This window comes from Dreissena polymorpha, unplaced genomic scaffold, assembly GCF_020536995.1.
Source record: "Dreissena polymorpha isolate Duluth1 unplaced genomic scaffold, UMN_Dpol_1.0 chrUn007, whole genome shotgun sequence".
Lineage (NCBI taxonomy): Eukaryota > Metazoa > Mollusca > Bivalvia > Myida > Dreissenidae > Dreissena > Dreissena polymorpha.
Genome location: NW_026273321.1, coordinates 185,317 through 208,979, shown reverse-complemented (window position 1 = coordinate 208,979; position 23,663 = coordinate 185,317). Strand labels below are relative to the sequence as shown.

Sequence of the window (23,663 nt, the reverse complement as noted above, 5' to 3'; positions counted from 1 at the left end):
TGACACTTTCCAACTAAAACTGATTTTTGCCATGAAGAGACTTCCTTTAAACAAAAAATACCATAACAGCAGAAAGTGTGGTACCAGATCAGCCTTAGCAGATTTCACAGGTTAATCTTGGAAAACACTTTAAACACTTTCCTTAAACCCAGTTTTCTCAGAAAGGGGCTCAATAATACTTAATAACAGGGGTCACCAAGATGTGGTATGGTGCATGGCAAGTAAGGACCGCAAGCTGTACAGCGCGGGTAAAGACAGGTCGGTCAAGATCTGGGACCTGGACAATCTGCAGAGGGGTTGTATCAAAACCATCCAGGGGCATGCTGACACGGTATAACTGACTCCTTTCCTGACCCCCTTCCTCCCCTACCCTCCTCTGTGTTTAGATAATGTTCAATCATTTATATTTCTCCCCATGAAATTTTGTGGATTCCCAAAAATTGAATTTTATGTTCATTTTTGGATTTCTTATTTTTAATACATAAGAGGATGTTGGGACAGTTATTTTCAGACATGGTTGTGTTTAATTCATAGATCAACTCACCAAATTAACGAAAAATTTCTCCCACAAATAATAATATGTTGCAGTAATATTTTGTTTTTCATGCGTTTTCTGTCTTCTGTAAACTTTTTCATTTAAATGATACCTCATACTAAGCCACTGCATTGATTCTCATAAAACTTTGCAATAATGATACCTGTGTTGTTCAAATTTATTTTGTCCTCAGCTGAAGGGTTAAACATATATATTCAAAATGAAAACTTCAAAAATAAACTTTTAAACAAAGCTTGAATATCTGATATTGTATCATTCTAATCTTGTCCTCTGTTTAGATCATTTCTCTTAGGTCAAAAATGGCCACACTCTTTGTTTAACATGCTCTATTTAGACCTATATTATTATAACAAAATCACTATACAAATCTGGAACCTCAAGACCCTGTGATACTTCGTTTATTGTCAATAACTATTTTTATAGCAAATACATGTGTATTGATGATGACTGTCATTGACTGTATTGGTGACATAAAAGTTTTATACATGTGTTTGTAGAAATCTTTTTTTGCTTAACAACTATTTTCGCTGTGTTTAAAGGTTTATTGCATGAATAGCTGCAGTTACTTTTAATTTTGAGTGAATGTTCTGCTTTCCTTGAAAGGTCCAGTGCATGTGTATTGGTGGTGACAACCTGTACACTGGTGGCCATGACAACACCATCTACTGCTGGAGCCTTGAGGACTACAGTCTAGTGAAATCAGTCACGGTGAGTTGTGTTTCGTAAAATTTGATTTTGAAATTTAATACTTATTATCCCTTTACCACTTAGACACATATTTTAACGCATCTGTAGTCCATCAGAAAGTTAAATTTAATAAACAACCTTTCTTACAAGATTTTAGTTTTAAAGGCTTTATTTCCAACCCTTAGATACTGATGAGCAGCAAACAGCATAAAACCTGAACAGACTGCGAGTTTTTCACAGGCTGTTCTGGTTTTATGCTGTTTGCACATAGCCATTTTCACTTTGCTTCTAAGTGGGAATTTGGGAAAGGGTTAAATAGTTGTTGATGAATCGTTATTTATCTTCAAAAACACAGTGATTTGGATTATTGATGTTTTGGAATTCAATTATCATGGCTTTCCATTAGAAGCGAAGCATCAACAAAAGTTATATGGGGATGAAGAATCATAATGCATGCTTTGATTTGAATTGTACATGATGTGAAGATATTATTTATAGTACAATATTTAAGTTATATATTACTGTGCTGCTTTGAAGATCATCTATAATGAAAGATCCATTTAAATCATTTAACCCCTGCATGAAGGGATTACCGATGCATGTGGTTTGTCCTAAATTTACTTATTACAGCTCTCTAAGACTGATCATCATTACAGGAGGCCCATGACAACATCATCTGCACAATGGCCATTGCTGGAGCCTACCTCTTCACTGCCTCTTTCTCTTACAGGAGGCCCATGACAACATCATCTGCACAATGGCCATTGCTGGAGCCTACCTCTTCACTGCCTCTTTCTCTTACAGGAGGCCCATGACAACATCATCTGCACAATGGCCATTGCTGGAGCCTACCTCTTCACTGCCTCTTTCTCTTACAGGAGGCCCATGACTACATCATCTGCACAATGGCCATTGCTGGAGCCTACCTCTTCACTGCCTCTTTCTCTTACAGGGGGCCCATGACAACATCATCTGCACAATGGCCATTGCTGGAGCCTACCTCTTCACTGCCTCTTTCTCATTACAGGAGGCCCATGACAACATCATCTGCACAATGGCCATTGCTGGAGCCTACCTCTTCACTGCCTCTTTCTCTTACAGGGGGCCCATGACAACGTCATCTGCACAATGGCCATTGCTGGAGCCTACCTCTTCACTGCCTCTTTCTCATTACAGGAGGCCCATGACAACATCATCTGCACAATGGCCATTGCTGGAGTCTACCTCTTCACTGCCTCTTTCTCACTCATCAAGGTATGTATCAGTGTTGTTCTCACTCATCAAGGTATGTATCAGTTTTGTTCTCACTCATCAAGGTATGTATCAGTGCTGTTCTCACTCATCAAGGTATGTATCAGTGTTGTTCTCACTCATCAAGGTATGTATCAGTGCTGTTCTCACTCATCAAGGTATGTATCAGTGTTGTTCACACTCATCAAGGTATGTATCAGTGTTGTTCTCACTCATCAAGGTATGTATCAGTGCTGTTCTCACTCATCAAGGTATGTATCAGTGTTGTTCTCACTCATCAAGGTATGTATCAGTGCTGTTCTCACTCATCAAGGTATGTATCAGTGTTTTTCTCACTCATCAAGGTATGTATCAGTGTTGTTCTCACTCATCAAGGTATGTATCAGTGTTGTTCTCACTCATCAAGGTATGTATCAGTGTTGTTCTCACTCATCAAGGTATGTATCAGTGCTGTTCTCACTCATTAAGGTATGTATCAGTGCTGTTCTCACTCATCAAGGTATGTATCAGTGTTGTTCTCACTCATCAAGGTATGTATCAGTGTTGTTCTCACTCATCAAGGTATGTATCAGTGTTGTTCTCACTCATCAAGGTATGTATCAGTGCTGTTCTCACTCATCAAGGTATGTATCAGTGTTGTTCTCACTCATCAAGGTATGTATCAGTGCTGTTCTCACTCATCAAGGTATGTATCAGTGTTGTTCTCAATCGTCAAGGTATGTATCAGTGCTGTTCTCACTCATCAAGGTATGTATCAGTGCTGTTCTCACTCATTAAGGTATTTATCAGTGTTGTTCTCACTCATCAAGGTATGTATCAGTGCTGTTGTCACTCATCAAGGTATGTATCAGTGCTGTTGTCACTCATCAAGGTATGTATCAGTGCTGTTCACACTCATCAAGGTATGTTTCAGTGTTGTTCTCACTCATCAAGGTATGTATCAGTGTTGTTCTCACTCATCAAGGTATGTATCAGTGTTGTTCTCACTCATCAAGGTATGTATCAGTGCTGTTCTCACTCATCAAGGTATGTATCAGTGCTGTTCTCACTCATTAAGGTATGTATCAGTGCTCTTGAGAAATAAGCCTCGCTCTGGGAACATGGGGCTTAATGCATGTGGGTAAAGTGTTGTCCTAGATTAGGCAAATGAGTCCCCACTGGCTTATCAGGGACAACACTTTCTGCTCGTATTATATTTTGTATTTATAGGAAGTCTCTTCTAAGCAAAAATCCAGTTAAGGCCAAAAGTGGCGTCCCTGATTAGCCTGTGCATACTTTAACGCATTAAACCCCATTTTCCCAGAGAGAGGCTCAGAAATTGGGTAAAAGAGTACATGTTACAATTAAGGGTATTTGCCTTGTGTAAATATTAAAGAACTGAACCAACAATTTCAATTTAATATGAACTTAAGTTATTATATCTCTATCATTATTAAATATTATTAATATAATCAAAGCAAGACATTTTGTTTATAACGAATATTATAATATTGAAATCAAATCTCAAGTTTAATATAAACGTTTCTGCAACACCTCAAGCCTCTTAGAGTAAATTTGATGAGAATTTTACCATTTTACAGTAACTGTATCTATGGTGTGCATGAGCCTAACATAATTTGATGACATTGTGTCTTCATGTCTCCAGATATGCGTTTCGGCTTAAACAATCTAAATGCAGCCTGTTGTTGTTGTGTAGGGACACTAATGTTTTGTTATTCTACCCTTCAGATCTGGGAAGCCAAAACCATGACCTGGAAACACACGATACCAGGTCTACACCACTGGGTGCGAGCCCTGGCACTTAACCCTGACAAGGTACTGTATTAGTTTTATTTTAATTAAAAATCCATTTGAGCCCCTCTCTTTGGAAAGGAGTTTTAAAGGGGCCTTTTCACAGATTTTGGCATATTTTGAAGTTTGTCATTAAATGCTTTATATTGATAAATGTAAATATTGGATCTTAAAAGCTCCAGAAAAAAATCGAGAATAAATTAAAAAAAAGTAGCCGGTACCAGGGCTCGAACCAGTGACCCCCGGAGTCCTGGAGTTAGTCTGAAGTAAAAACGCATTAGCCCTCTCGGCTATTCCGCCGAGCATACACGGCATAGGTATTTTATACCTTATATAAGCAATCTTCGTAGTTTCGTAAATTTAAACGACAAAAACAGAACTCTCCAAATTATTCAATCGTTTCGTGTTGCAACGCTTTATAATTTTTAGGTTTTCAAATCGTCAAAAGATACATATAATGGCTGTATTGGACTATGGTAAATGTTCAGTAATACGGTTTCCTCACAAATATCATAACTAAAACGAAAATTTGCGAATCTGAAACAACTTTTTTCAATTTTGTCAATTTACCAAACCGTGAAAAGATCCCTTTAATGCATGTGCATAAAGTGTTGTCCCAGATTAGCCTGTGCAGTCCGCACTGGCCAATCAGGGATGACACTTTTTGCTTTTGTATCGTTTTTTGTTTAAAGGAAGACCCTATTTAACAAAAAACCAGTTAAAGCCCAAAGTGTTGTCCCTTATTAGCCTGAGCGGACTGCTCAGGCTTATCTTGGATGACCCTTTACGCACATGCATTAAACCCCCTTTTCACAGAGCACATGCATTAAACCCCCTTTTCACAGAGCAGGAAGCCTTCAGTTTATAAAGATGCTCTTGAGCACTGATTAAGAATCAGTTGTTTGTGTTGTTAAAGAGGGTCTCGAGGATGCTCCTCAAGTGGGGATCAAACCCAGAACCTTACAGTTTGCATGGCAGACACCTAATATAAAACACCATAAGGTCCTTTAAGATTTATTCTGTTAGCTTTTCATTAATAATGCCTGCTTTTGAATGTATGCCCTAGCTTAATTTTAATAATTTTTACTTGTTAAGTTTAATCAATAATTATATATTTTGCCCGCACAAATGGCATCATTATTAAAGCTTATTTTGTTAGGGGTTTAGTTTTGAAGATCAGTTAGTAATATAAGGGTAAAGTTACATGTGAACAATGTTTTTGACAGTTGAACATCATTTTGTCTTCAGGACAAGTTGTTCAGTGGGTCACACAACACTATAGACATATGGAGTGTAACCGAGCCATTCAGTCTGCGCGGAAAGGTGGACCATCAGTTTGGGTCCATTTATTCATTAGCAGTCACATCTAAGTACATTATAGCTGGTAAGTGGGGTATAGGTCTTAACACAGTCATGTCTTTAGAAAATTATATATAAATTATTATGCCCCCCTTCGAAGAAGAGGGGGTATATTGTTTTGCACATGTCGGTCCGTATGTCCGTCCACCAGATGGTTTCCGGATGATAACTCAAGAACGCTTAGGCCTAGGATCATGAAACTTCATAGGTACATTGATCATGACTCCCATATGACCCCTATTGATTTTCGTGTCATAAGGTCAAAGGTCACGATGACCCAAAAAAGTAAAATGGTTTCCGGATGATAAAGAACGCTTATGCCTAGGATCATGAAACTTCATATGTACATTGATCATGACTCTCAGATGAACCTATTGATTTTCAGGTCACTAGGTCAAAGGTCAAGGTCACGGTTACCCGAAATAGTAAAATGGTTTCCGGATGATAACTCAAGAACGCTTATGCCTAGGGTCATGAAACTTCATAGCTACATTGATCATGACTCGCAGATGACCACTATTGATTTTCAGGTCACTAGGTCAAAGGTCACGGTGACCCAAAATAGTTAAATGGTTTCCGGATGATAACTCAAGAACACTTATGCCTAGGATTATGAAACTTCATAGGTACATTGATCATGACTCTCAGATGACCCCTATTGATTTTCAGGTCACTAGGTCAAAGGTCAAAGTCACGGTTACCTGAAATAGTAAAATGGTTTCCGGATGATAACTCAAGAACGCTTATATGCCTAGGATCATGAAACTTCATAGGTACATTGGTCATGACTCGCATATGACTCCTATTGATTTTCAGGTCAAAGGTTAAGGTCACGGTTACCCGAAATAGTTAAATGGTTTCTGGATGATAACTCAAGAACGCTTATGCCTAGGATCATGAAACTTCATAGGCACATTGATTATGACTGTCAGATGGCCCCTATCGATTTTCAGGTCACTAGGTCAAAGGTCAAGGTCACAGTAACATGAAATAGTAAAAAGGTTCCTGGATGATAACTCAAGAACGCTTATGCCTAGGATCATGAAACTTCATAGGTGCATTGATCATGACTCGCAGATGACCCCTATTGACTTTCAGGTCACTAGGTCAAAGGTCAAGGTCACAGTGACTTGACACAGTAAAATGGTTTCCGGATGATAACTCAAGAAAGCTTACGCCAAGGATCATGAAACTTCATAGGTACATTGATCATGACTGGCAGATGACCCCTATTGATTTTCAGGTCACTAGGTCAAAGGTAAAGGTCACAGTGACAAAAACCGTATTCACACAATGGCTGCCACTACAACTGACAGCCCATATGGGGGGCATGCATGTTTTACAAACAGCCCTTGTTAAATTTTGTATTTAATAAAATTTAAATAAATAGAATTTTACTGCTACGTGTTGTTACATGTAGTTTATTATTTGATATTTCGTTCTTTGTAAATATACTGATACGCTGAAATCATATGTTTTTATTTGTAAATTATTACTATAAACATTATTTAACTTTGTAATAAAATGAAAGGTTATCAAATATTCATGTACCAATCCGTATGCAGGACGCAGGATTCATTAGTTTGAATCCCAGCTCAACAAAGTACCTTATTTATTGATTTACCATTAAAAACCAGTGATATAACCTCCCTCTGGGCAAACTGGGCTTAATTCATATGTCTGAAGTTTCGTCCCAGATAAGCTTGTACATTCCATACAGGCTAATCAGGGACGACACTTTCCGCTGTTATGGTATTTTTCATTCAAAACAAGGCTTAATGCATATGCTTTAAGTGTCGTCCCTAATTGGTATGTGCCAACAATTCAAGCATGCACTAAGCCTTAATTTCTCCAACAAGACTCATGTGGATAAGTCATGAAATAATATGCCATTCTTTTGCTGCATCAAGTAGCAAATGTGTCGGCTAAAGTATTGCACACTTAGTTACTGGTTAATTGCTTAGCTCAAAAAAGTGTGAGTCGGTTAACTGACTGCTGTCATATGAATGAACCATTGTTCATCATCAGTATAATCATCATTTGTGGTATACTTGTGTCTGCTCACAATCAACTTGGCTGTTAGTCATACTTGTGAGGTTCTGCTCGCCCATAAACTGGTTTATACTCCTAATGTGCATTGTCCATAGCAAGGAAGTTTCCTAGGCTTTAATAATGATGTTTAGTATTGTGCTGTTTGCATTGTCCTATATTGTATAGGGGATTGGTCTCATGCATTAAATAAAACACCTGCAGATGTTGACAAGAATTCCTCCCAGATTGATTATGCTCCCCCCCAAAAAAATTGTGGGGAGCATATAGATGCCGCTTCGTCTGTCAGTGCGTGTGTGTGTGCATCCGTCCGTCCGTCGGTGCACAATTTTTGTCCGGTCTATTTCTCAGCAACTAATGACCAGAATTCAATGAAACTTGATGGGTATCACTACCAAGAGGAGATGTGCATATAATCAGCAGGTTCTCGTCAGATGATTTTTCACAGAGTTATGGCCCTTTGAAATTTTCCATTAACTGTACATATAATGCAATTCTTGTCCAGGCTATTTCTCAGCAACTAATGACTGGAATTCAATGAAACTTTATGGAAAGCTTCACTACCATGAGGAGATGTGCATATTATCAGCCGGTTCTCGTCGGATGATTTTTCACAGAGTTATGGCCCTTTGAAATTTTTAAGTTGCTAACCCATTCATCGTATTATTTTGTCCAAAGTTATGCCCCTCAAGATGTTTCCTTTTATCTGAATATATAGTGCAATATTGTGACAAAAAAACCTTTGGGGAGCACCATCCGTCTCCGACGGTTTCTTGTTGATTTCTACAACTAACACGGGGCAAAATTTAAAGAAACAAACAGCAAATGATTAAATCATTTTAACCCAGGTTTGTTTGGCAGGGACATACAACCGAAACATACACGTCTACAGTGTGAAAACCTATGAGTACATCAATGCCCTGAAGGGGCACATAGGGGTCATAAATAGCCTCTGTGTATCACCCTGCGAGGGTTTCTGCTTCTCGGCTTCCTCAGATTCCAGTATAAAGGTGACTTGTGGACAAATGACCCTATGTCATTCAAAGCTCAAAGAAAGCAAGCAATATGTGTCAAACATAGTTGGTTTATTTTTACTATTTGTTCTGCTTTAAAGGGACCTGTTCATTTTTTGGCAAAAATTGCTTTTTTGTTAATGGTTATTGATTCAAAAAAGATTTTATTCAGATAGCAAAATTAAACTCTTTAAACCATACCAAATAGTAACGTTTTTTAAGAAAATGCATTTAATATCATTAAAAAAGAAATCGGCAAACAAGTCCCTTTAAAATTACAGGATCAGATAAAATAGTCGTGTTTGTTGATTATTCAGAATCAGTAGATTTAAGGCAAAAGCAGGATTTGTATAAGTGCATGCTTAGGGTTATCTACCCATAGATCAAAACTTGTAGAAAAACAATACTCAGGGGCCACCAAGTTACCATCATGTCTAAATATCAAAAGTGTTTGATGCAGCCAATTTCCATGTCTATTTTTAGGCACGTACGATCAAAACATTCAAGTGTTTGATGCAGCCAATTTCCATGTCTATTTTTAGGCACGTACGATCAAAACATTCAAGTGTTTGATGCAGCCTATTTCCATGGCTATTTTTAGGCACGTACAATCAAAACATTCAAGTGTTTGATGCAGCCAAAATGTCCATGTCTATTTATAGGCATGAACAATAAAAAAATTCAAGTGTTTGATGTGGCCAATTTCCATGTCTATTTTTAGGCATGAACAAGCAACACATTGTGTTTGATGCAGCCTATTTCCATGGCTATTTTTAGGCACGTACAATCAAAACATTCCATGGCTAATTTTAGGCACGTACGATCAAAACATTCAAGTGTTTGATGCAGCCAATTTGCATGTCTATTTTTAGGGACATACAATCACAGCATTCCATGTCTGTTTTTAGGCACGTACAATCAAAACATTCAAGTGTTTGATGCGGCTAATTTTCAACACATTCGGGAGCTCATGGGTCATGTGGGGATGATACACAGTCTAACAACGTCCCTGTCTGGTCGCTTCTTGTTTTCTGCCTCCACAGATGCTTCCATTCAGGTGAAACTCCTTACCTTTCCTCTGCAGATCTCGTGCAAATAAGCATGTATATTACTGGTATTTATGCTAAGGAATCATAATAGACTGCATTCAAATATATGTAAATATGGTTAACGAATGAACATTTGCATGAAGTATATTGCTTGCTTTCTTTGTTTTTCTTCTAATTATATATATTTGTTTTGTATTTCATGAAAATACTATATAATCTTGATTAATAATTATGTTGAAATATTACTTGTATGAGAGTCTGAAACGTACAAGCTTTCATTTGATGAGTTGATGTTTTTCGTCATAGTAAAACAAACTTACATTTTAATTTTTATGCATACAATATGGTTGTCAACCAAAATAATTGATATTGTTTTCAAATCTTGTTTTAGCTTGTCCTTTGTTCGTTTTGTTCAATGAATTTCTTAAAGGCGCTTGTTCACAGATTATCAAAATGAACAATTTTCAACTGTTTGTGAGAGATTCAAAAAGGAATATTGTATATGAAGGCGTTTAATAAACACTTTAAACATAGACTCGTACTAAAACTACAAAAAACAAAACACTTCATCCCATATTTTCAGAGTTTTTGCCCTTTGTTTCATTTTTTGTACTTAAATTTTGTTTGGAGCATTTCTCAAAAACTAAAAAAGTATCATCTTGAAACATAAGAAGAAGGTAGATCTAATTGCGGGGATGTGTACTACCCAAACACCATTACAGTCATTGCAAATTGTAATTTTTTTACTATAATATTATTTTATGATCATATTTCAAAAACAAATTATTGTCAAGAAACTTATTCAGTAGAAATATTTCATTTAGGGAATGTGCCATGAACAAGAACAATCAATCTTTGTTAATTCCTATACATTAATTTTGTGAGAAACATACCTAAACAAAAACTAGAAGGTATCAACTGGAAACTTAATACGTAGGTAGATTTCATGGAGGGAATGTTCAGTTCACAAAAAAAAACATCACTCATGCTCCACAATGTTTAGAGTTATTTATAATAACCTCACATAATGACTGTTAACTTAACACACATTCATAGTTGACATATTTCTTGTTTTCTTTTTTCCTTTCTATTTTTGATATTATTATTAAGCTATATAGTTCCCAGGTTTAAATCGCAATTTCAGGCATTGAGGACAAAGTTTAAAAAGTGCCCAAACCTGTGGACGATTCCCTTTAAGATTCAGTCTTTATTTCATGTAGGCATCTTCTTCCATTTGACAATATTTAAAACAGTTTAATACCTAACGCTACGTTCACAGAATGTTTCTGCTGCAAATATCTGGACATTATTTGAAATGTATACTTTGTAGTTAATCATTAATTGTATGAACTGGGTGTTCTCTGTTATCTTTTAAATGCTTAATTTGATATTCACTTGATTTGCAAACTGTCATTAATCGATTTATTCTCTGACCTGGTTGTGCTCTATTGACCTCCCACAGATCTGGAACCTGGAGAACATGTTACCCATCCAGACCCTGCAGAGACATGAAGGCAGTGTCAACACTCTGGTTGTACACAGGGACTTCCTCTTCTCAGGGTCTGAGGACAAGGAAATTAAGGTAAAATTAAAAAATTGCTGTACAGCGAAAGCTTTAATGAGCCATTTACACAACTGATCGTGAGTAACAGGTCAAGTTTGCAACAATTGTTTTTACAGCTTGAACATTAGCATGCAAGAAGTTATGAAGGGCATTACCTAAACCCATTTAAATTGCTGACTTTTTTCACCGTTAACATTGTCATCACTTTTAACAAATCAGCGCTGTATTTATGCCCTCCCTTCCCCCTCAAAAAAGTGAGGCTATATTGCTCTATGTCTGTCTGTCAGTCTATCAGATGGTCTTTCACAATATGTCTGTCTGTCAGTCTATCAGATGGTCTTTCACAATATGTCTGTCTGTCAGTCTATCAGATGGTCTTTCACAATATGTCTGTCTGTCAGTCTATCAGATGGTCTTTCACAATATGTCTGTCTGTCAGTCTATCAGATGGTCTTTCACAATATGTCTGTCTGTCAGTCTATCAGATGGTCTTTCACAATATGTCTGTCTGTCAGTCTATCAGATGGTCTTTCACAATATGTCTGTCTGTCAGTCTATCAGATGGTCTTTCACAATATGTCTGTCTGTCAGTCTATCAGATGGTCTTTCACAATATGTCTGTCTGTCAGTCTATCAGATGGTCTTTCACAATATGTCTGTCTGTCAGTCTATCAGATGGTCTTTCACAATATGTCTGTCTGTCAGTCTATCAGATGGTCTTTCACAATATGTCTGTCTGTCAGTCTATCAGATGGTCTTTCACAATATGTCTGTCTGTCAGTCTATCCGATGGTCTTTCACAATATGTCTGTCTGTCAGTCTATCAGATGGTCTTTCACAATATGTCTGTCTGTCAGTCTATCAGATGGTCTTTCACAACACGTTTCTTTTCCACACTGTATCTTGAGAATGCTCCGAACTTTCATCATTCACATCAGAAGGCTACATGCTTAGCAGGAAAGGATATTGTCCATCAATTTTGAGGTCGACTGCTCAAAGTTCAAGGTCACAGGTTCTTGTAAAATGAAATTATAATGGTACAATAGCCAGTGTCGTTACCATTAACCCTTTCCCACTTATAAGCAAAGTGAAAATGGCAATGTGCAAACATCATAAAACCAGAACAGCCTGTGAGTACCTTGCAGTCTGTTCAGCTTTTATGCTGTTTGCTGCTCATCAGTATCTTAGTTTTGGAGTTGAAGCCTAAGCAACTTGAATCTAGTAAGAAAGGTCATTAATTAAATTTAACTTTCTTAGGCGCTACAAATGCGTGAACATATATATCTAAGTGGTGAAGGGTTAATACCCATAATATCCAAACTTTATGTAGGCTTACAGTTATGATATAATACCATCAGAACGTTGGACATTGTATTCCAATATAATGGGATCCCTATGGTACTTCCCACAGTAAATCAGTTCAAACATGCACACAACTTTCACACAAATTTTCCATATACATGTACTGATTTTATCGCTTGCATATATCTTACTGTTGGGGGTGGGAGAATTTAACAATTTAAAGGATTGAAAGGCAAACATGATTCTAAAATGTCTATTATATTAAGTAGAAATGATGTCAGCATGGACGGCCTGGGTTTGATACCCACTCTTGGAGTGTACTCAAGATCTTCTCCAAAGACACCCAAGCACCATTGTACTACCCAGATGGACACGAAAAAAGCAATTGGCTTTCAATGCAATGGAGTTAAAAGTTTCACTTAAATTTTTAAAACTAGATATTTATTATACAACTAATTAAATATGACCAATATCCATTTGTGTTTTTAATAAAAAATAGTAGCCAATAAGAATTATCATCATCTAATCTCGATTCATAGCTGTTGTTGTTGTTTTCCACAGGTGTTCATGTACTTCCAAATGCAGATGGGGTTTGCCGTGAATACCTGAAAATGATGTTGTGTTATGAGAACTGGTGAGCTTTAAGGATTGAGGCCTGTTCTCAACACCCTAGGAGTACTCACATAGACTTCAGAATCATAGCCGCAGACGCCCACAATTGCAGCCACTATATTTTGAGTTATATCTGTTCCAGAAGAGGATGATTTCTTCAGAGATTGCAATAACTGTATATGACACATGCGCACATGGGGAGCTTTTGGGATTGCCTTTTGTTCGATGTGTATCCTAAGTTGTGTGTTGAACATCATGGGCCATCATTATTCACCTGAAGAAGCCGCATTTATGCCCAATCTTCATGAAACTTGTCAAGATTATTCGTCTCAATGAACACTCAGCAGTTTTTCAAACTGGGTGACCTTGGGGTAAAAAAACTGGGTCACAAGGTCGAATTAAAGGAAAACCTTGTTAAGACCCTAAATGTCACTTGTTTCGCCCAATCTTCATGAACCTTGCTCAGAACATGTATTCTCATAATGTCTTGACTTAGTGTGAAAATGGGCCACAGAAAAACATCGCAGCTAACGTTTGATGCAGTTTTTACTTAAATTTCTATATTGAAACTTAATTAAAAGCACCTGTTCAACAGTTTATATCCTTGGGGTCTTAGTTGAGTGCCTGAGGGCCTCAGTCTGTCTTGTTTATTAAACTGAAGAAAATATTCATTCAAGCCTTAGTAATGCCTTCATTTTACATGAAACATTTCATGTAAAAGCATTATAATGTTTGATGAAAGAGCAGCGCTATTGGATAATGGGGCTTAATGCATGAAGTGTTGTCATAGATTAGCCATTGCAGCCCGCTTGATTTTCATAGAGAGGAGACTTCATTTCAATTTAAAAACAATAAAAGAGTGGAACGTAGCCCAGTTTTCCCAGAGAGTGGCTCAATGCTGTACATGTATTTCTTAATGATGAATACCAGGTGGGAATTAACTTTAGATAGCTCAAAGGGCATGATGGTTTTTAGAGAATCTTTATTTTATAAGTAAAAGATCACTTTTGACTTTGGTCGCTTGTATTGGATTATGGACATATGCATGCCTAGAAATGCCAAATATTTGTTTTGGTGCGTTTAAAATTAATGCCAATTTTTAAAAGTGTGATAATTGATACACATAATTGTTGATTCATTGTTGTTTACATTCCCTGCATACCTTATCTGCAATTTCATTGGAAATGTGTCTTTTTTTGTTACTACATGTATGATATTTTCCTGTGTGCTGGTCACACTCTGTATCAACAATCATTATATAGGCGGTGCTCTGTGAAAAGGGGGTTTAATGTGTATGTGCGTAAAGTGTAGTCCCAGATTAGCCTGTGCAGTTTAATGCATGTGCGTCAAGTGTAGTCCCTGATTAGCCTGTGCAGTTTGCATAGGCTAATCAGGGATGACACTTTCCGCCTAAACTTGATTTTTGATAAGAAGAGACTCTTTAAACAAAAAATATTATAATATAATAAGTGTCGTCCCTGATTAGCCTGTGCAGTCGGGGACAACATTAAACCCCCTTTACACAGAGCTTGGCTCATATATGTGTGTGTAAGGTGTAGAATTGTTTCATTTAAAGTCAATACTTTAATCAATATACTGATTGTAGTGAGGTTTTTAGTTGACTTAGTGTTATTGATGCAACTTGGATAATCAACAGATAATTACAAGTTAATTTCAGTATTTGATTTGAAGGCATTGTGTTTTCATATTTATTTTAATACATGTTACTTTTATCGTATAAATAAAATAACTTTAAGTATTACTCAATAAAAAATGGTAAATTTGTTTATTTTATTTGAATTTATATTGTAAGTGATAAAATTTGTATATTGCTTTTAGACAGTGACATGCTTGTTTGACAGAATTGTGATTTTAATTTTTTAACATTTTGTATTTCTATTAAATGTTTTCATGTTAAACATTCCTACGCATAGTAGAGTTATATTTCACATATATATTTACATCAGTTGCACATGTTCAATTATCACTGAAGTGATACAAATAGACTGAAATAACATGTTGTGTGGGTTATGTGTCCACATGCAAATAGACTGAAATAACATGTTGTGTGGGTTATGTGTCCACATGCAAATATACTGAAATAACATGTTGTGTGGGTTATGTGTCAACATGCAAATAGACTGAAATAACATGTTGTGTGGGTTATGTGTCCACATGCAAATAGACTGAAATAACATGTTGTGTGGGTTATGTGTCCACACGCAAATAGACTGAAATAACATGTTGTGTGGGTTATGTGTCAACATGCAAATAGACTGAAATAACATGTAGTGTGGGTTATGTGTCCACATGCAAATAGACTGAAATAACATGTTGTGTGGGTTATGTGTCCACACACAAATAGACTGAAATAACATGTTGTGTGGGTTATGTGTCCACACGCAAATAGACTGAAATAACATGTTGTGTGGGTTATGTGTCCACATGCAAATAGACTGAAATAACATGTTGTGTGGGTTATGTGTCCACATGCAAATAGACTGAAATAACATGTTGTGTGGGTTATGTGTCCACATGCAAATAGACTGAAATAACATGTTGTGTGTCCACATGCAAATAGACTGAAATAACACATTGTGTGGGTTATGTGTCCACACGCTGAATTTTGTTTGTGCTTGTTTATACACATATATTGTGATAATGGTTATATATTTGCATGTATTTTACATTTTTTAACTGCCAACATAAAGTATGTGGCATTAAGCATTACTGTTGTTAGTTCATCAGGATGCAATCAGTTTTACAATTGTGTCATGCATGGCTCCAACAAATTTGTGTTCTCAACTCATCTATACCTGTTTGGTGTATTTCCCTCAAACTTTCACACTTGAATGACCTTAATGCTGATTGATAAAGAAATGACTTAGTCTTTGACTGGTTTATGCAAAATTATTGCCCGTGTTTTCTTTCCACTGTGAAATACATGATCACAACAAGTGACTTTTTGGAGGATTTTGCTCAAACTTTCACAGCTGAATGATTCAACCCTTTACCACTTAGATATCTATTTAGGTGTATTTGTGATAGTTACTGCAACAAAGTTGGTATTGAGGATATCAGTGACTCTGACAATGGGAGATTTGGCAGATATAGAATTGCTAGGGATCAGCGTTACTGTGTTATTTTGTAATTCACAAGATATTGAAGGCAAACATCATTTCATGGTGATATGTCTATTTTTAGAGGAGATACGCAAAAAATATGTTCAAAAGTACAAATATCAACGCCAATCTATGTTTTAGTTTTTGAAATTTTTGGGCATTGATTACAAAACCAAATTGAATAAAATTTCGCTTTTCATTATATACGCATTAAATAAAAGAAACTCTTTTTTGATTGTTAAGTTCATCCTCGTAAAACAAAGACACATACTTAAAATTGTTGAATTAACACAAAATGTATAAAATAATCAAATGTAATATGTTTTTAGCTCACCTGATTGCTCAGGTGAGCTTTTGTGACTGGTCTTTGTCCGTCTTCCCTCCGTCGTCCACATTTGGTTTGTAAACACTCTAGAGGCCACATTTCATGTCCAATCTTCATGAAACTTGGTCAGAAGATTTGTCCCAATGATATCTCTATCAAGTTCGAAACTGGGTCATGCTGGGTCAAAAACTAGGTCATAAGGTCAAAAAAAAGAAAAACCTTGTAAACACTAGAAGTCACATTTCATGCCCAATCTTCATGTAACTTTGTCAAAATGTTTGCCTTAATGATATGTTGGACGAGTTCAAAAGTGGTTCTGGTCCGTTGAAAAACATGGCCACCAGTGGGCGGGACAGTTTTCCTTATTTGGCTATAGAGAAACCTTGTAAACACTTTAGAAGTCACAATTTTTGCCCAATCATCATGAAAGTTGGTCAAAACATTGGTTTTATTAATATCTCGAACGAGTTCGAAAATAGTCCAGATCGGTGAAAAAACATGGCCGCCAGTGGGCGGGGCATTTTTCTCTATATGTATATAGTGAAAACATGTGAACACTCTAGAAGTCACATTTTTGGCCCAATTTTCATGAAATTTGTTCAGAACATGTGTTTCCTTGATATGAGAGTTGAGTTCGAAAATGGTTCCGGTCAGTTGAATAACATTGCTGCCGGGGGGGGGGGCAGTTTTCTTATATTTATATAGTAAAAAAACTTTGTGAAAATTCTAGAAATCACATTTTTTGCCCAATCATCATGAAACTTGGTACAAAGATTGGTTTTATATATATATCACATAATTAATGCCATTATTATTGTTCTTAGATTGTCAAAATTTTCATTATACAAAATCCTTGTAAACACTCTATAGAGGTCACAATTTTGTTTCAGATTTTATGAACCTTGGTCATAATATTTATTTTTGTAAGCAAAGTTTGATGTTTGGTAAGGGGTGGGGGGGGGTCAACTCAAAATATAGGTCATCAGGTCAAATCTTACAAAAACAAAAACACTCCATATGCCAGAGTTTTGGTTCAATAATGATGAAACTTGACCAGGATGTTTGTCTGGACAATATCTAGGTCAAGTTTGAGGTTTGGTAAAGATTGAATGAAACAACTCCTAAGGTGAGGGAACTAGAGCCATCTTGGCCCTCTTGTTTAATAAGGACCAGGTATATCGTATGTTCTGAAATGTAAACCATAGGTACTGAAATAATATTTTTAACGTGACATAAATCTTCGTAATCATGCTTTGTTAATTTTGTTATTTGGATGATTGACATTGGGCAAGTAATAATAAAAAAACATTTTCTGTTCATATAGTTTAAGTTAAACTTAAGAATGTATAACACCATAACATTAATTGTATGTGGTTAAGTCAAGCATAGGTTTCTATGTAAAAACAGCAATTGTATAAGTTAATTGTACAATTAGTAAAATGCTTATTATACATTATGACTCATAAATGATTGTATGTATGAATCTGTTGAAAATAATTAATGATTTAAATATTATGTACAATGTTATTTTGTAAATATGCAGACAATTCTTGTTAGTTCGTCACTCTCCCTCAAAGATTTAAATAATGCAAAATTGAACATTATATGCATAACAGTTACAAATGTGTTCCCGTGGTTTAAACCAAAGTGTTTTCAAAAATAACGATTTCTACATAAAGGTATTTAAACTTTAATGTAGAATCTGGTGAACGCCTGGCACCCAGTGCTTTTATAACCATATCTCCTATTCAAATATGAAGGATTTTCATGAAACTTTGTTAAATAGTTGCGGTTATTGTGACAATTTGCAGAAGTCATGGATCTTTTACACCAGGTCAAGGTCATGATTACTCTCACAGTTTAAATTTGTGATACGCGTTTTTCGTGTATGAACCATATGTTCTATACCCATGAAAGGATTTTTATGAAATTAGTCTCAAACAAGGTATTGCTCATTGATCCCACATGATGCAGGTATAGACCATTCACGCTTAATCAAGGTCAAGGTCACATTATGCGATTGAATATTAACGTGTGTATGTTCCTGTCGTACTTTATTTCCGTTGCCTTTTAATGGTTTATCACATTGTGGCAATGTGCGGATGGCAAAGGTCAGTGACGCCTCGTCGAGGTAAAAGGTAACTAATTTTAGGTCAAAAGATAATATCGGGGGTATAAAGCTGAAGTCCATAATATCGGGGGTATAGAGCTGAAGTCCATGTTCCTATGATGTTGTTTTGTTTATTTTGATTTTTTGTGAAGAAAACGTGTTTTGTTGCGGTAGTGTAATCTGTCGTGGTTGTTTGTACATTCCTTAAACTTGCATACATTTCTGAGACGTTTTTTAGTAATTTACTTTTAAAATAAACTCTTTAATTTTAAAATAAAATATTTTCGCTAAAAAAGTATTGATGTTGTGTGTTTCAGGATTACTGTTATTATGCCCCTTTCCAAAACGAGGAGTTCTTTTACTTTTCACTCGTCCGTCAGTCGGTAAGATGGTAGATCGTTTGATCAGTCCGTATACCATGTCGTTTTCGCGCAATATCTAGCACCATTTCGTTTCCGCGCAATATCTAGCACCATTTAGTTTCCTCGCAATATCTAGCACCATTTCGTTTCCGCGCAATATCTAGCACCATTTCGTTTTCGCGCAATATCTAGCACCATTTCGTTTTCGCGTTATGTCTAGCACCATTTCGTTTTCGCGCAATATCTAGCACCATTTCGTTTCCGCGCAATATCTAGCACCATTTCGTTTTCGCGTTATGTCTAGCACCATTTCGTTTTCGCGCAATATCTAGCACCATTTCGTTTCCGCGCAATGTCTAGCACCATTTCGTATCCGCGCAATATCTAGCAATCACTTTAACTACAATAGTAAGCTAGTTATATAGGAGGAAATTAAAACGCGTATTGATTTTTAGGTCATATGTCAAGGTCAACGTGTACTTTCATTGTGAAAGATGTCTTATGAACGCTTTGACCTATGATCATAGTATTATGTTTACTTTGGGTAAATGGATACATCTATTGATTGCATGAGGTTAAAGTTCAAGTACACAGAGGCTTGTTACATGAACAAAAATTGGCCATGTTATCTTGAGAAAGATTTGACATACGGAGGAAAGACAAGCGCCTTTTGTTTTTCCGTTATCTCAGTCGAAATGAGGGGCATTCGTTTTTACCGTATACATAGAAAATGCTTTGAATATTAGATTAGCAAAGTTGGTATTTTTTTTACTCGATAGGGGCAGGGATATCGATAGGGGCAGGGATGTATAATACATCCCTGATAGGGGAAGTCTATCAACTTCGAGTTCAAAGGTCAATTACACAGTGACTTGTATATTGAATTGTGTTCTTCATAGACCAGTTTGTTTCTCCCAGATATCTAGAGAAGGCTGTGGCCTTCGATCATCTCAATTATGAGGCAGTCTAACTTTGGTCAACCGGTTAGAGGTCAAGATCACAGGCCCTTGTGATTTAAAAAATATCTAGAAAACATTTTAGCCTAGGATTTTATGAATGAATACTATGTGTTTGCTTAATTGGACGTTTCTCCGTTTTAAGAAGTATCTCAGACATATTTCGGCGGTCAATTTACTTACTCATATTTTTTGTTTGCTTGTGTATCAGTCAGTACCAAGGGCATCTAATTATGCTAGTAACTGATTACCACCATTATCACCATAACTTATATGTTCTTATGCGTGCCAAGTACTTCCATGTGCACGCGAGAAGTGAAAAAACAACAACAGCAAAATGCATTTGGGATAATGTGTGTGTGTGTGTGGCTATTAATTTGTGCCGTCGGCGATAAACGTGCCCCCCCCCCCCCCCCCCCCCCTGGTTTTCGTAAAAGTGCATAAAAGAAGAATCGCTCTTAATAAAAGAAATAGAGATGACACTTTGCTATTGACATTGTAAGATAATTGATTGACACACGTTAAAATGAAAATCATTTCTAGTGACGCCCTTTATGTGTGAAAATAACTGGACGCGAACGCTTGTGATTTCTAAAAGAATTTATTGACACATATTGAAATGAAAATAATTTGTTGGCAAATAAATTACGGTTTATTGTAGACGAAATGACTGTAATGTGTAATTATTTCTCAACAAAAATGCTTTTATTACTGTTATCTTGAAAGAACAAGAGATATCGATATGAATGATATATCGATTATGTATATCCACGATAAGAGTCAGGCTTTTTAAAGGCGTTATTTACCCCTAAGGAAGACATTTGTATCGACAATATGAAAGTGTTCGACGTTTTAATAGATAATTGCTATCGAATACCTTTCTAAATGCTTTTTGGTGTATTTAATACACGGAAGAGCATTTCAATCAATCAAGAAGAATCGGTAGGTAGATCTCCTTTAATTTCGTGGTTAACATTGCGGGAAGTGTATTGGGGATAATTTTCTTTGGTCGTTCTTTCATGAAAAACAGGTGCGTATTTTAAATGTTAATAACAAAAAAATATTAATAAGCCGGTAAAATAACAATGTTAATTACGTTTGTATTACCTTATTATTGTTATTATTAGTATTTGTAGCGGAAGATTAATTCATAGAACACGTCATTTAAAGTAAATAGCAACAATAATCATGTCTATCCGTAGTATCGGCCCTCTTAATGAATGCATACGAACTTAAGAAGTGAACGAACACAAAAACACGCATGTGTTATATGTCAATATATAGCTAAATGTGTATTCTTGGACATAACAACGAAAACTGCTTTTAAATCGGCAATGTTTGGACAAAATACTGGCTAGACTTAGCCCCCCTGTAGTACCGGTAATCTGATTCATGTACACTTGTCTCTTAGTATCGGCCCTTCTGATTGGTTGCTAAGATTTGTTACTATGCGCATGTGCTTATTCTAAAAAAGTAACTTAATGGAAAAACGCAACTCATGTTGTTCTTATTTTTTTTACATTTTATTCAAAAATAATCGGCATATAAACATTTGATAAAGCTACTATTAATTCATAAACAAACTAAAATTATTGTGTGATACGTAATTAAAAACCATAGCATCACCCTGGAATAAACATGATTTACTTTCCAATGGACATCAGAGATAAAAGTCATGGATAACCATCGGAAAAAATGCAACTTCTTAAAACTAAAAAAAACGTTCCATCTCTTCTTGAAGGTTTTTCGTTCAAGGCACGATACAATGATGAGGACCGATACTATGAGATTACGGGATACAGCTCGAATAGAAGCAGGAGTTGTTGTTGTTGTTCGTATTGTTTATGCATTTTCTTATTTTGAAAAAAATCAACTATATAATGAATATACGGATTTAACCTCAAAACTTATTTTTTTACATATTCATTTATTTGAAATAATGATAATAATCAATTATTGAAATATCAGTTATCAATGAAGAAATTTGAATAAAAGATGATGGCCCGGCCTATATGGCGAATGGTGACGCTACGTCTGTTGTGTTCTGTTACTAGTAAACACACATTCCAACTATTAAAAAACGCTTTAATAAATATAATTCAATTGACGATTGTTCACAAACATTGCGATATTTTTAATATTGTTCATATACGTGGTGCTATTTTGATTGTTGGAATAGAAATGTATATATCTTTTGAATCTATAACGTTGTTTTCTTTTGTAAAGTGTGCCTTTTTCACCAGGTCCATTTGTACATCGGTTGTTTGTAAATACTCAACCGGTTCTGGTCGAGGGCTCACGAAAAGGTCATTTAAGGGTTGGTGACCAAGGGGTCGTGACCCCAACAAAATCGCAAGCATTTTATACCTTCATTTATATCTTTTCGGAGTTGCATTTAAAGGACCGGAGAATGCGTAAAGATATCGAAATATTGTGCCGTTCACGATGTTAAAATGTTGAAACAAGATAAAAAGTTAAAGTGTTACAGGATAATTGTGGATAGAAGATTTTTTAGTGTTATTTATTTTACTTAATGTTTTGGAATTTCAATTATTCGTGTGGTGTTTAACGCAGGTAAAGCTGGTATATCCGTTGTGTTGTGGTTGTTGTTTGTTGCACAATGTATATAAAATAACGCATACATTTTAAACTATATAAGTATATTAGGTTCAAATAACCATATAAAAAAATTTGTATCGATGGATTACGTTCATCCTTAAATAAAAGGATCGAAGTTTGTTCAAATTTCCTTTCGCATTATGATACATAAAGATTTCTTGTATTGATACACATCGTGTGCACATATAAATGCTGCTTTGGTGCATTTTCAATTAAAGTATATCCCTTATTAATAGATATTATTATTAGTATAAATCCGAGAAGTAGTTTGTCATAGACTATTAGTATTGACGGGTACCCGCGACGCTGCATGTCATTATTTATATAAAATTACTTAAAGCATGTACAATAAATTCTAAGTTGAAAATAGGGGGTGGGGCTTAACTTTAAACAATTTTAAACCCAAAAATTGTAAAAGCAACTTAAGCACGTTTTAATGTTCTACGCTGAGAAACGTTGGGGTATACGGTTTTACAAGTTTGCGTATACGATCGGACGGACGGCAATATTTAATTATGTACTCCCCATTTACTTCGTTGCGGGAGGGGTATTCTTATCACGCATGTATTTAACCCATTTATGCCCAGTGGACTCTCCCATCCTTCTGAATTGGATCAATTTATTTTCAAAATTAGGGATGTCTAGTATATTTATTTGTATATTTAGAATATTACTTACTGAAACTCCTATAAGCAAACAGCGCAGACCAAGATGAGACGCCGCATCATGCGGCGTCTCATTTGGGTTTACGCTGTTTGCAATGTCCTTTTTTTTCAGGACGCTAGGCATGAATGGGTTAAGCTTGGTAGCATAACCACGATTCATTCGATTTGTCCTTTGCATTGTGGCATTTTCAGAAATTGCCTTGAACTTATTAAACAAATGTTTTCTTTCTGATAAATTTGTTATTGTCTTTGATTTCATGTTTAATAAATA

General features: G+C 35.9%; 1 protein-coding gene across 2 annotated transcripts in view; it reads left to right on the top strand.

Moving 5' to 3' along the window:
• The window catches only part of LOC127863387 (E3 ubiquitin-protein ligase TRAF7-like), a 36,006-nt gene extending 16,920 nt beyond the window's left edge, over window positions 1–19,086 (top strand). For both annotated transcript variants that reach the window (XM_052402900.1, XM_052402899.1), the window contains 8 exons: window positions 190–331; window positions 1,160–1,264; window positions 2,345–2,497; window positions 4,223–4,309; window positions 5,534–5,669; window positions 9,615–9,763; window positions 11,218–11,337; window positions 13,183–19,086. In XM_052402900.1, coding sequence (XP_052258860.1) covers window positions 190–331; window positions 1,160–1,264; window positions 2,345–2,497; window positions 4,223–4,309; window positions 5,534–5,669; window positions 9,615–9,763; window positions 11,218–11,337; window positions 13,183–13,230 — 940 coding nt within the window. In that variant the 3' untranslated portion in view covers window positions 13,231–19,086. The remainder of the gene's footprint in view (window positions 1–189; window positions 332–1,159; window positions 1,265–2,344; window positions 2,498–4,222; window positions 4,310–5,533; window positions 5,670–9,614; window positions 9,764–11,217; window positions 11,338–13,182) is intronic.
• The last annotated feature ends 4,577 nt before the right edge of the window (window positions 19,087–23,663 follow it).